General features: G+C 40.7%; 1 protein-coding gene across 1 annotated transcript in view; it reads right to left on the bottom strand.

Moving 5' to 3' along the window:
• TTBK1 (tau tubulin kinase 1) overlaps window positions 1–13,108 on the bottom strand; it is a gene marked incomplete at its 5' end in the record, with an annotated part of 63,890 nt that extends 50,782 nt beyond the window's left edge. Inside the window, 4 exons of the mRNA XM_010133259.1 lie at window positions 10,795–10,899; window positions 12,060–12,200; window positions 12,516–12,589; window positions 13,067–13,108. Coding sequence (XP_010131561.1) covers window positions 10,795–10,899; window positions 12,060–12,200; window positions 12,516–12,589; window positions 13,067–13,108 — 362 coding nt within the window. The remainder of the gene's footprint in view (window positions 1–10,794; window positions 10,900–12,059; window positions 12,201–12,515; window positions 12,590–13,066) is intronic.
• Between the last annotated feature and the right edge of the window lie 250 nt (window positions 13,109–13,358).

The following is a 13,358-nucleotide window of genomic DNA, read 5'->3' as shown; positions in this document are numbered from 1 at the left end:
AGATGTGTTTTGACTTGCTAATTTAAAGAGCAGTACTTTGTAGAATCATTAATGATTGCAGTATATTTTATCCCAATGGGGAGTCAGAAATTACTAGAGGAAGCTGGAGGCAAAAATGTAAGGTGAGAGAACTTCCCACCCTTGCCTCTGAAACCACAGAAGTGACAGAATCACACTCTCTGGCCCCACCCAAAAGTCTGCCAGCCCTCAGGCAGAATCCCAAGAGTTCTAGGTCTCTATGTCACATTTAGGTAGCTCTCACGATCCTGCTGCAAAAACAAACATATCATGAGGGAAAAAAGAAAGCTAGGTGTAATCTGGACTTTCATATATAATAAAAGCACAAAACAAAATGAAAAACCCAGAAGCATGATGATGGCTCACTCACAACTCATAGCAGAGATGGTTACGAGCAGCGGATGGGAAGCCAACGCATCAAACACAGCCTCAAAAGAAGAGCCCAAAAGAACTGTAAAACAGAGAGAAACCCAAAGAAAAACATGATAAAAAACAACAAAATGAGGAAAAAATTAAACAGAAATGAATTAAAAAGCAATTCAATATCGTATACCTCCAGAAACCTGGGTCTCTTGTTTAGCTCTTGCCATTTCCCAGCATCCTTCCCAGGGCTGGTGGCCCACATTGCCTTTAGTTTCTCAGACACAAAGTGTCGAGTGAGACCTTGTGGTTTGTGAGTGCTCTGTAAAGTGGTGAGAGAGGTCCCTCTAGAGACTAACTTCCCCCTGTTCGTATATCACACCTAACAGCACTAAAAACAAAGCTGAGAGCAGAGGCACATGCAGCCGAACCGTACAGGTCAGTTGTACAGTTCTACTGTGATTTTCCTTCCTAAAATTATCCGGTCTCTACACTTCCCTTCCTCCCTGACTTGAAGTGATCTAATAACCAGCAAGGGGATTTGCTTTTTCTCATCTTTGCCCTCTTCACTCAGAACAAGTTCTAACGTTAGTGTGTAAGTTTTTAAAGATGAACAGAGATGTACTCTTCCCCATCTGAATTGTCATGGGTTCCCACCCAAGATTTTTGGCTTTTTCTGCAACCACCACCTTGCTTTCTTACAAGTGATCTCCTCACAATCACTAGCTTGCCAACTCTACAGGGTTCACAGCTGCTGACTTTATCCATTTTCCCCTTCCCTGATGTCTGCTGCAGTGCTCCACCCAGAAATAGTGATGTCTCCACCGTCAGTGGTGGGGTGCATCGCAGTGGTTTGAAAGAGAGCAGAATGAAAGTCAGTGTTGCTTTTAGGATACGTGAGTAGTCACTGTATCTTAAGATGTGAATTTCACGTTACAGAAACATGAGGGTCACCTTGATCAGAGGCAAGAGCTAACATTATGATACATTATACTACCTTAAAACTCAGTTCAGTAAACTGAGGAAAGACCTCAGCTGAGAGATACTTATTCCAGCAAAAATCAATCAAAAGCAATCAACTCAATGGAGTTGCTGTTTGAGTTTAAGTATTCCTCTTCCTTAAAAATGTGCAAGTTCTAAAAATTCAGATTTTGCATGAAATTTAGTTTTGAGAAAGTTACTTAATCTCCTACTATTCTTTCCAAAGCAAGAGACCTGAAGGAGATGCATTAAAATGCCATCTTTCCTTCTTTACTGTAGAAGAATTCCCAATGGATCAACATCAGAAAAGACCAAGGTAATAATTTTGTCTTTCTGATTAGCATGTGACAACCATCTCATCACAAGATTCCTGTGCCAGAACTTGTGCTGGAGATGAGAATGCCTTTCTCACATTAGAGAATCGGCAAAAAAGAACATTTTTTAAATCAAAAGCTTATTCCAGCTATAAACCTATTTACTCATAAACCACTTATCTTTTGATTTTTAACAAGAGAATTTTGGCCTCAGAGCTGTCCTTGCTTCTTACATGCATGGTCCCATAGGGGAACAAGTAGCACAAAATATCCTCATGGAAAGCATGGGGAGTGCCAAGTAAGAAAGATGTTTTCCATGTGCTGTAACTCAGAGCAGGGGATCCACTGAAATGGAAATGTTCTGGAGAGCATTGTAGCGTTAGTTACATTTAATTTGGGATTTACAGCTCATAACGTTTTCCTAGAGTCAGATGAAGAAGATGGTCTTTTTCTACCAAAAGGCAGAAGTCAGAAGACTGTCATGGCAATCACTGAGGTGCAGAAGACCTAAGTTTAAATCTCTCCACCCCTTGGACAGACATGAAAAACAAACCTCCTTCCATCCAGAGTACATCACAGGGTGCTTTGAGATGCAAGACTAAGAACATCCATGTTGCAGAAAACCCATTTTGCACAGAATAATTGAATATTTATTACTAAGAGAGAGAAAGTGTATGACAGGTACTCTGTAACCTGGTAGCAAATACATTTGTCTGATGGAAGAGAGACGACCTGCAATCCAACTTAACATTCTTTTGCCCTGGGAGTGAAGCCCCCATTCCCTCACCACTGGATACAGCAATAGGTTTCTGTTCCTCTCTCTGTAGTCCAGTGGGAAGAATAACCAGAGCTTCAAGTGGAAGAGCACCAACCAGAAAGCATGACACATTCAGACATACCGTATGTCCCCTGCAGCTCGGCAGTAATGGCATGCGGAAATGGGAAATGGGATCTCAGCTCCCTGCAGGCATATCTGGGATTTGAGCCCGAGTTGTCCTTCCTTTTCCCTCAGCCCTGTAGCACAAGAGCTCTAACCAGAGACCGGCTACATAAAATCAAACCACCAAGAACCTTATGTAGAGGATCTGAGGTCACCCTTCCTGAACCAGAGATTCCAGGGCAGGAAAGCAGAGAAACAGCTAGTTGAAACAAGCTGCAAGAGTCCCTGCTTGTTAGTAGATTTTCAAATCCATCAGCCTGTCTGCTTTTCATATATTTAATTTCAACTGTACTGGCCTTCTATAGTTGTAATGTTTTAAACCAAAACATGAACTCTGCTCTCAAGCTTGCTACTCCAACAATGAAAGCAACAACAAGAATTTTTACCTAATTTTCACTATGATCTGTTTTATAACTAACCCATTCCTACAGAAATGGCATTTTTACAATATATTAATATTTTTAAAGACATAGGGCCATTATTTTTCCTTTTCTCTATCTGTGTGAACCAATGTGACTATGTTGTGCTTTCAGCCTTTTCTCTGATTACCTTTTTACAATACAAAGTTTGAGATGATAAAAATTATATCCCCTCTTGTTACTGTAGTACTCCATGTGCTACAGCTCCATAAATCTGTTTATTCTACTGCAAAATGTTAATATCCTACATAACATTACAGCTTTACATATATTTCAAGTGCAAAGTATAACAGCTACTGGGCTTCTATGTTTGAATAATTGGGATAGAATGTAGGGTGTAGGAGTTAGTATCCTTTGTGTTATTTTATAGATAATTTTCCAGTGGGGGAAAAAACATACCATACTTTCCTAATACCTTGTTCACTGCAGTGAAGTTTATTTTTTATACTGTGCACAGCCACTTGGAAAATAAATACCTCGTTCTCCATTAACCGACACATTTCTGCAACCTTCATCATGCTCGTCTAAACAGGCTACGCACTGTCCCACCTACAACATCATCCTTCTGCCCACTGACTCACAAAGACGCCTTCACACGCATCTTACATATCACACAGTATCTTCAGCAAGGCACTGCAAACAACTGCAGTGCAGTCTGAGCCACGAGGAGATCGAGATGTAATCAATGTGCTGCAGCTGACTAAGCTAAAAAAATGCTTAATGAACAAAACAGCCCAGTGTCAGATCCTGCAACAGAAGAGAGACGCCAGGAAAAACACGGCCTCTCCTCTATGTTCAAGTAAATAATTAAGACCAGCTGCTAAACCCTTGACCACTTTCAGTTAAGATTTATGTAGCCCCAGGGAATACGTTTCTGAAGGCAGGGTGTCACAGGCAGAGGAAAAGCATAATGCTTTCTGTACTGCACGTTAGTGACAAAACTAGCAGACCTGAACAAAGACGAGTGATGATTAAGGAGTTATTGTCCAAAACATGATCTACATTAACACAGAAGACCTTCATGACTCAGAATACCTCTACTATACAAGCATATGTTGTTCATAATATTACCTCTACAACAAAGTTTCTATTTTCCCCTCTAAGTTCAAATTTTCTTTCAGCCTTAGCTCTCCATATCAAATGTGCTCTGCTAGTCCAGCTCTCTGCTATACAAACATTAATGCAAGATGAAAATTTTTACTTGTGAGCTTTCTATAGGAGATACTTCCACAAATTAAGAAAAACCCAACCTATCTTTTCAATTCATTCCTCGGTTGCTTAGCTCTGTTGTCCTAAGATATTCATCAACATTGACTATTTATGCTGCTGCATGGCAAAGGTGGGTTGTACAACTGGATCATCACAGTGAAAAAAACTGCTCATGTCTCCATCTGAACCACGGGAGAGGAAATAATAGTTAAATCCTTAAAAAAAGGCTCTCTGCATTCTGTAATATCCACTATGTTATGGAAAGTCTTGGGATTCACTCTGAAATGGACTTTTTCATAGGAAGACCATTGATACGGAAGAGAACACGAGTTCCTTCTTTTACCTCCATTCTATGTTTACCCAATTTTCTGTTGCTGGGCTTGTTTCCCCACATGCAAGCACAAAGTGAAGCCACTGCAAAAATCTCAGAGGAGAGGGCTTAAAAAGCAAAGCACCCCAAAGCAGGCTTTTTTAATAGTAGGCAGCAGAGATCATCTATACCCACAACTGCTGGTAGCATCACACTATGACAATCACAAAGAGGAAGGCACTTTGCAAGAACCAGGCCAATAGATACTTAGTCCACCTCAGATCAGTCTAAAGTTTTGTCTCAGGAACGCTATGAGAAGTCTGAACAGACTCTCCCATCTCATCACGTGTCACAACAGTGATCTCTCGTTTGCCCTGTGTTCCCTTCCCGATTACTTCTAAAGTTTGAGCACCTTCTTGACAGATGTTGAGTACCAAACCCATGTTTTCATGAAGATATTCCTTACCATCAAGGTCTCACTCACCAGTGATACCTGTCAGCTCAGAAGCCACTACCATATATTAAATCAGAACGGTTCTCCCCCAGCCTAAACACATACCATGAGCATCACCTTTTGTCTACGCAGAATTTCACCTACCAGTTTATAGCCCCCTCCTATTTTCTACAGCAGGCCTTTTCCTTTACTATAGCACACTCTGTCCCCTTGCTGCTGTTTAGATCAGTCTCTGACCTGCACACATGTGCTATATCATTCTTCCCAAAGCACGCTGACTGTGTGTGGCAGCAAGTGACGCCTCATGAATACATCCCTTTATTGGTTTAAACTTATCACCTGTTTCACTGAATATCTTGTTCCTATGTAACCAAAGAGAACAGAAATACTCTCATTCAATTCTCAAGACTTTATAGTATTTTACTTTTTTAAACTTTTATAAAATTCCTTTTATTCATCTTCTTGCTCGGGTTATACTCACAATCTTTTTGGATACCTCTTCACATGAGGTTGTCATTACTGTTTTCTGAATGTTGTTTAGATCTGCGATACTTTCTATGAAACTGGATGGGTGGTATCTTATGCATCATTAACTGTGATCTCATCTAGATTTCTATAAAGGCACTAAAAAAGGTTTTATAGCTTTCATCATTCTATTCTATAGACTGTAACAACTGCATCACTGGCTTGACGCACCTCATCTGGTAATCTGCCTCCAGTCCTAAAGGAGGTGCTTCTGGATATCCTGCAGGTAAGGTACATGCAGTTGGGCAGATACAGTCCCCTTGCACTTTGTTTCATCTGGCATGTGCAATACCAATTTTTAACAGGTGGAATGTTGATTCAGACCCCATGCACCAGAATGGATACTTGAAACTCCCCTATAGAACAAAATCAATAGAAATGTGGCTAGCTAGGATGTAATTAGAAAGTCTACACAGCTTTTCCAATGGAAAGTAGCATATAATTAACAGTGTTCTCTGCAGCATTTGTGCATATAGACAAGAGCTACCTAGTCCATATAGTACCTCTAAATTTTCAAAAACATCCGCCCCTTAGAAAGTCCACACTTCAAGAAATTACACTGCAAAACACAATGTTTCTCTCTCACTTGAGTGGTGACATTTACAGTTGTCCGTTAAAGAGGCAACAAACTCCTAAAGACCTGCACACAACAAGAACTTTATGATACAACGTGGTTAAAGTTATGTTTTCAGTTTCCCCTCTCCCGTTACATTAATTGTCATCTCATGAGACATGACAGTTTTGAGATCAGTCAAATTCAGAATGTAATTTCTTTTAGATCAAAGTTTAACTGAGATTCTTGATGTTTAAAAAAACTTCGGCATGAAAAGCATGTTAAATTTTTTCTTTTTTTCCTCCAGTTATGGTACGTATAAGCAGCACAGTAACCAGACAACTAACAGAGCTGTACCAGTTGTTACAGCACTTAGTGAAACAAGGGTGTGAAGAGGTCCAGAAACTTTGCTCAGAACAGCATGTGCCTGACTGAGGCTGCAGCGAGGGTGGTGATGGGCCACAGGGCCTGGTGCCCAGCATGGGCTAATGCAACTATCTAGCACGGTGGACTAAGCAAAAAAAAATAGCACTGGAAAAAGCCCCGAAGAAAGGATGTGGCCATCCACATTGCGTTGCAGAGAGCACCTGGTGTCTCTGCGGTGGTCTCATTGCTCTGGCTGAGGTGCAGAGTTGCCAGATAAAGGAAAGGAAAAGGTGAGAAAGGAAGTGAGCAGACTATGTAGCATCAGGAAGGCTGAACAAGGGATGAACGGGATCTTCACAGAGCCTCTGAAACTGAAGATCATGAACCCTGCAATGAAAGGAAAAAGGAAAGGAAATGAAAGAAAAAATGAAAGGAAATGGGAAATTCCAGGTCAAACATACCATACTGAATACAGATCACAGATTGTAGCTATTATTTGCCACTTTTCAAAGATGAGAGAGTGGGTCTTGGAGAGCCAGGGAGGAGCAGTAAAGAAATCAGCGTCTCCTCTAGCGGTTTTGTCAAGCTGCCTATCTTTTCCTTCATCTCCCTGTCCTCACAAGTGTTTGAAAACAAAACCCTCTGGAAAGATTAGATTTTTTTTTGCACTAGCAGTCTGTCCTTTTTATCATAACGACTAGAGATCCTCCTGCTAGCCAGGATGTTGACTGTAATCCAAATGCCAAAAATGCTGATGGTAGCCAAAGCAACAGCCTTCAGTCAGGCCCTAAGCAGTTCTCAACACAGAACGGACACCAAATGGCTACATGACTGATGTACATCTGCTTTATCTGTCCAAATGAGTAACTCTCAAAGATTGGCTTCTACAATCCTCAGAGAAATATCAAGTAATGAGTCTGTTGAGAACAGCTGAGTTCCCTTGATGGCTAACAGAGGGAAGAATTGTTGCTGATGCTTCCTTACACACCTTCTGGCTCCAACCATCTTCCATCTTTACAGTGCAATGTGAGTTCGTACAGACTGTTATCCAGGAGATTTTGCGGCATCTGGCAAGGGGCAAGTGGTAGAGGGGTGAGACCATTCCCACAAAAAAACCCCCCACAAACCTCTGTATGACAACAGATTTTCTCCAAAGAGTAGCACTTGTGCTAACATTAGTATCCCACATAAGGTTGATCGTGTTTGTTTTCCTAGAAGCATAGAATAAATTCAGATTCAGAATAAATCTGGATTTACTTTTAATTTAATTTACAAGTGGCCTGTAACTTTACAAATGCCGAGCAATCAAGATGAACTGTCAAGTAGCTATCCCCTGTAAAAATAAACAAACCAAATACATAGTACTTATCCGAAACAGCAGATAACAGCTCCCTAGGTAAATGCTATTGTGGCAGCCCTTGAAAGAGGGTCTGGAAAGCCAGAGTGGGAACAGCTGAGGATGGAGGAACTAATGCTCAGTGATGATTGTGGTGAGCAGAAATGATTCCACCTCAAAGCTTTAGTCAATCTCTAGAAAATCTCAGTGAGACCTTTTCAGTGACAGCCTATCTGCCTAAGGACCTCCTTGCCTTTTCATATAAAAATAACTCATACTATTTGGCATTAGTGAATTGCACATAAAAAAATATATAAAATCAGTGCAATCACAGGTTTCTAGAGGATTTTGCTCCGGAGAATCACTGGCTTTTCACTTTTTCAAAATCAAAGGTGTTTTTAAAATAGAAAAGTGACCAATAATAAGAGGCAAAAGATAAGTTAAAAAAAAAAACAAACCCCACAACTATAAAAACCACAGTGTGCAAAAGGCCAGGCCCATTATCTGTATTACTAGCAGGTCATTCAGAGTCTTTCTGAAGAGCTGACAAGCAAGACTGAGGTTATGAATTTCAGAGGATATGAAAAGAGCAAATACTTATGGGATTATTCGTAAAGTACGACAATGCTTCCAAAACTGTAGGAAACTGCACTGAACCTGCTTGAGCAGAAAACATCTGTTAACAAATTAATATGACTGAAAGCAAAATTCAGACGTGCTTCCAGAAAAAGAGAAAGTGAGCTCCTCTCCCCACCTGTCTTGTGTATTGTATTGTATCTCAGAACCAAATCACAAAAAACAAAGCTCAGGATAATTTTACAAATCTAGGAATTGTATTCTTCATGAATAAAGAAGCTGTGGGAGAATGGAGAAAGAAGAATCTACCTTATTGGCTTGAAATAATCTCATTGGTGAAATAAAAATTAAAGTTCTTAATTAAAAAAAGAAAAAACCCATTTCACTTGCCTTCATACTGCCCTTCACTGCCATCTCCTTCCTAACCCTCAGTGCATTATTTGGACAGCAATCACCCCATGCTTCTCCACGCACGTGTTTCAGCCTGCTCAACGGGACTCAAGAGTGGAATCAGGCAGCAGGGGCACAAAATCATCAAACAGCCCGGTGACTCTAACATAATATTAAGAGGCACTGAAGTAAATATTTATATATTCTTTACTGTATGCTTTTTGTTAAAAGCCTCAGCACCTGAAGTGAGACATGGGAGAATAGGTACATTAGTATGTGAGACCTTACCCTACGTGATCCTCCCATACCCCAAACAAACTGAGACTTTTTACCACTTTCAGCAGAGCATACTCCCAGCCCTCTGGGGATCCCCATGTCTTTTTTTCAGGAAAAGATTGTGTGTCATTAGTCCTTCTATGAGACCCATCTGTAGCAAGTAAGCAACCAACCACCAGAATGACCAGAATTAAGACTGACCTTCTCAGAGTCTTGAATGCTAACAAAGCCCCATCTCACCTGCACCAACCCAAGCTTGTGAAACACAGCTGGAGCATCTTTTGGTCTGAAACATGTCAAGGCTGGATGTAGTGCTGTTCCCCAAAAATAGGGCATGGGAGTAATCTCTAAGGATATAACAAAACAAAAGCAAAGTAATTTTAAGTTAATGGGAGAAATGAAGAAAAGAGAGGATCCAATGGAAGAGACATCTGGAAAAACTAGTTTCTTTAATTGTAAAGAAAGAACAGTGTTCAAACGACGGGACTTGAAATATGGACATAAAACACAGCAGCTTCACTGAAGCAATGAAGAAATTTTGCAGAAAACTAAATGCCAGTTTCAATCTATAATGGGCTTGAATTCTGATCGCAGAAAGAGGAGAAGAGCGGGGTTGTATTTGGAAAAGTGCAATATGGAGACGGGTTATCCTCAAACAAAACAGCGTTGACAAGGAAGACCAGCAATATATAGTGTGTGTCTTTTTAAGAAGAGAATGCAGACACAACCTTTGGAACGGCTCTCATCTACAGCTAAAAAGAAAAGGCTCGAAATGTCCGACTGAAAAGACTTACAAAAAAAGAAGAAAACATAGAAGTAAAATCCTCCAGCTGTGTTCATCTGCTAAAGACACAAAATCTGCTCACTGATCATTGATCTTTGCTTTCTCCCTACTCCCTGCACTACAGTCTCTGAATTTAGCTCCCACATTGTCACCATTGTATGTTTCCAGAACAACAATTATCTTGCAGATGGAAAAGATGTGCAGACCAAAAGGTATAAGCCTAGAATGATAAACAGAGAGATTGTCTGAGCTGTCCCTGCTTGTACTGTGTTCTGAAATAAATCTAGGAATGCTCTGACTGATACGTAGAGCATCTGAAGCTGAACGCATCCTTATGAGTGACCCCAGATAACACAATGCTGGTAAAAGTGTCGAAGATAACACACGAATCCTGTGGCACAGGTTATGCCCCTTGCCCTTACCTCCCCTCCAAGCGGGCACACTGAAATAATCCTGCTAAGAAATATGGACGGGAACAATATACACCAGTCAGGCAAGGGTGAGAACAGCATTACAGGTTGGAGTTCACAGTGAGCTCAGCACCAGGGATCAGGTCAGCCTCTAACTTCAAGCATTTTTTCATAAAAAACTCAAATAAAGAACACACCGACCTGATCCCCCAGATTGCGGAGAACTGAATTAGACCAGTCCTCTGGGACTACAGAAATTACATGGCTAGCACTGAGCTTACCCTCTCTGCTTGGCCATAATGTATTCAGTGAGTATTCCAAGCCTGTGGAAAATAATGATTAGCCTAAAGGGGAAAAAAAAAAAGGAAAAATAAAAGCCACACACCTTGTAAGAAAAAAAGCAAATATCCCTTCTTAGATTCCCAACTCAGTTGAAGTCACCTACTGCTTCTCACCTCGCAGAAAATGCAGTCCAATATAATGACCAAGCATAACAACCACAGAACAAAATCAAAGCCTTTCCATGCCTAAGCAGTTGCAGAAGTGGAAAAAAATGACTTCAAATTTACTTACTGGCCGGACTTCACCAGTAGTGTTGGTATACTGACGGGCCAGACCAAAGTCTAACATGTAGCACTTCCTGTATGTTGAAGGTAAGCGGCCCATGGCAAAATTGGACTAGACAAAGAAAGAAGGAAAAAAAATCAATTTGATGCCAACAATTTGGGTAAGAGTGGCCATTTATTAATGGAATTACAAGTCGAAGAGAAGAATTTTAAGATGCATCTTAAACACCATGATTAGAGAATCACTGCCATGTTAAGAAATTCACTTTGCTGATAAGTGACTGTAGAGTCTTAAATAACTAAAATTCACATTAGCTTAGATAAATTTCAGCTGCTGCGGGAAGGAGCTACATTTAACACCACTAGCTCTGTAGCGAGAGCTCCATCACTTGCATAACAGGCTGGAGTTATTGTAGACAAATGCTCCTGTTCGTGGTTCAGCTGCTAGCATCCATTATTCTGCCCTAACTCCCAGAATCTCCATCTACTGTATTGCATTACTTAAATTTATCTGAATATTCAGACATCTAAAAACTACTGTGTTTGGTTCTTGGTAAATAAAATGACAACAAGCAAACAGAGCTGCTCTTTTTTAACCCCCATCTGGAAGTTATATCCTTTACCAAAATGAGTGGCTGCTAAAGGGGTTTGTGGCCAGTCATGTTAGTGACTGATTTTCAGCTGAATATGATCAGCCAAAATCAGCTTGTTTTAAAAGCAGCAAATGATTTCGCTGGAAGGAAGGTGGTCTCAGGGATGGTGTAGTAATAAGTGTTTAGGTCAAGTAGTGAAGAGCTGCAGGGAAAAGACTGGCTCCTACAGTCAGACTCAGAATTACTGTGCCTTTACCTAGGCAGATTGACCAACACCATGACTGTGTTTCCTACACTGGAAACTGTGCTCCAATTCTTTTAGCAATTGTCAGCTAAATAATCCTCAATCTTTTCTAAGTCAAATATATGAAATAGCATTTATTCAAGTGAACCACTCTCATAGTAATAGTTGCTTTGTCATGTGAACTTGACTGACAGCTGCTAAGTCACCATGAAGCAGCCTCTGCCCATAAAAACTGGTTTGCTATACACTTAAAGGAATGACAATACCATATTACTATTCGGTACTTACAGAAAGTAGTCAATGTAACAGACAGCGGGAGCGTGCAACAAGGCCTAAATGTCTCTGCTGAGATCTGCCCATATTCAGACTGCCGTTATCGACTAAAGCAGGACGGACAGACATACAACCAACAGGAAAATTTCTAAAACAACATACAGGCTTGATGTCACGATGCAGGAATCCCACAGAGTGAATGGCTTCTATTGATTCCAGTATCTGTTTGCCTAATCGCAGCGTCGTGCTCAGCGTGAAAGTCCCTCGAGGCTGACTCCTTCTGAGATCTGCAAGATTTCGGCCCTGAAACAATCAATCAAACACTTAAACCATCACACTAAAGCATACCATTTCACAGCGGCAAGTTCTGCTTTTCCCAGAAAATTGACAGAAAGGCATCTGAAACCAAAAAGCACAGCTCTGAAATATCTTAGCACATCTTGACAACTGGAGCTATCCCAAGGGATATCACAGCAACACTACCCCTTTTCAATGCCTCCACTTTCGATGTACAACAAAGCCTTTACATCAGTGCTTGGCCTTGTTCTTTCACTGTAAATCCTTCCCTGTGATGCCATCTCCAGGGGACAGTGGCGAGAGGGGAAGCACAGAACTCACCTGAAGCTGCATGACCACATAATTAAATTTTTCATTCCTTCCACAGCCAATAAATCTGCAAACATGATCCTTCCCTGAAAAGAAAAAGAGACATACAAAATGGAACATAAGATAACAACCCTGTGATCACGGTTGAAATGAAAAATGGTTTCTGATCAAGGGCTTGTAACCACAAGTGGCATCACACAGGGAGTTCTGCAGAACAGACTGATTTTGTTTCTACTTCCCAATCTCGTAGCTCAGGAGGGTACTAGCATTCAACAAGAAAACCGCCTGTGTAATATCCAAGAGTGGAAATCAGTGCCAGGGATCCTTGAACGGACACAGGGCACACTGCAGCGGTAGTGTGACAAACTGCAGTTTATACCACCATGATGTGCATGCACCACCACCAGAGCCACCACCGTCCCTAAACTGAACATACATAGCATACATGACCACGTGGTTTCACAGGGTCACTGGCAGCATGTTTAAGTTCATTATACGAACTTTACTCAGTAAATTATGACTTTTTCAGACCACTGTTACACTTGCCTATTAGCATTGCTTACCCTGCAACAGCCTAACTAATGCTACTTCAATATGAACAAACCCTGATTTCAATAGTCAGAAATGTCGAAAAGAAAGATGATTGTGGAAAAACTCAGTTGAAACATTAAAGCAATTTCGTAATAAAAGAAGGAAATAAACTTGGGCAATTTCATTTTGATTTCTGGCATGGTCTTAGAAATACAAACCACATCTACTCAGGCAAAATCAAAACAATCCAATAACTCTGCAACATTCAGCTAGTCCTCTAGGTTCATTCTCTGCGGTACAAAAGTATTGCTGTACTGTCCACAT

This window comes from Buceros rhinoceros, unplaced genomic scaffold (assembly GCF_000710305.1).
Source record: "Buceros rhinoceros silvestris isolate BGI_N320 unplaced genomic scaffold, ASM71030v1 scaffold8113, whole genome shotgun sequence".
NCBI classification, from domain to species: domain Eukaryota; kingdom Metazoa; phylum Chordata; class Aves; order Bucerotiformes; family Bucerotidae; genus Buceros; species Buceros rhinoceros.
The sequence above is the reverse complement of the archived record's forward strand: the minus strand, read 5'-3'. Positions and strand labels throughout refer to the sequence as shown.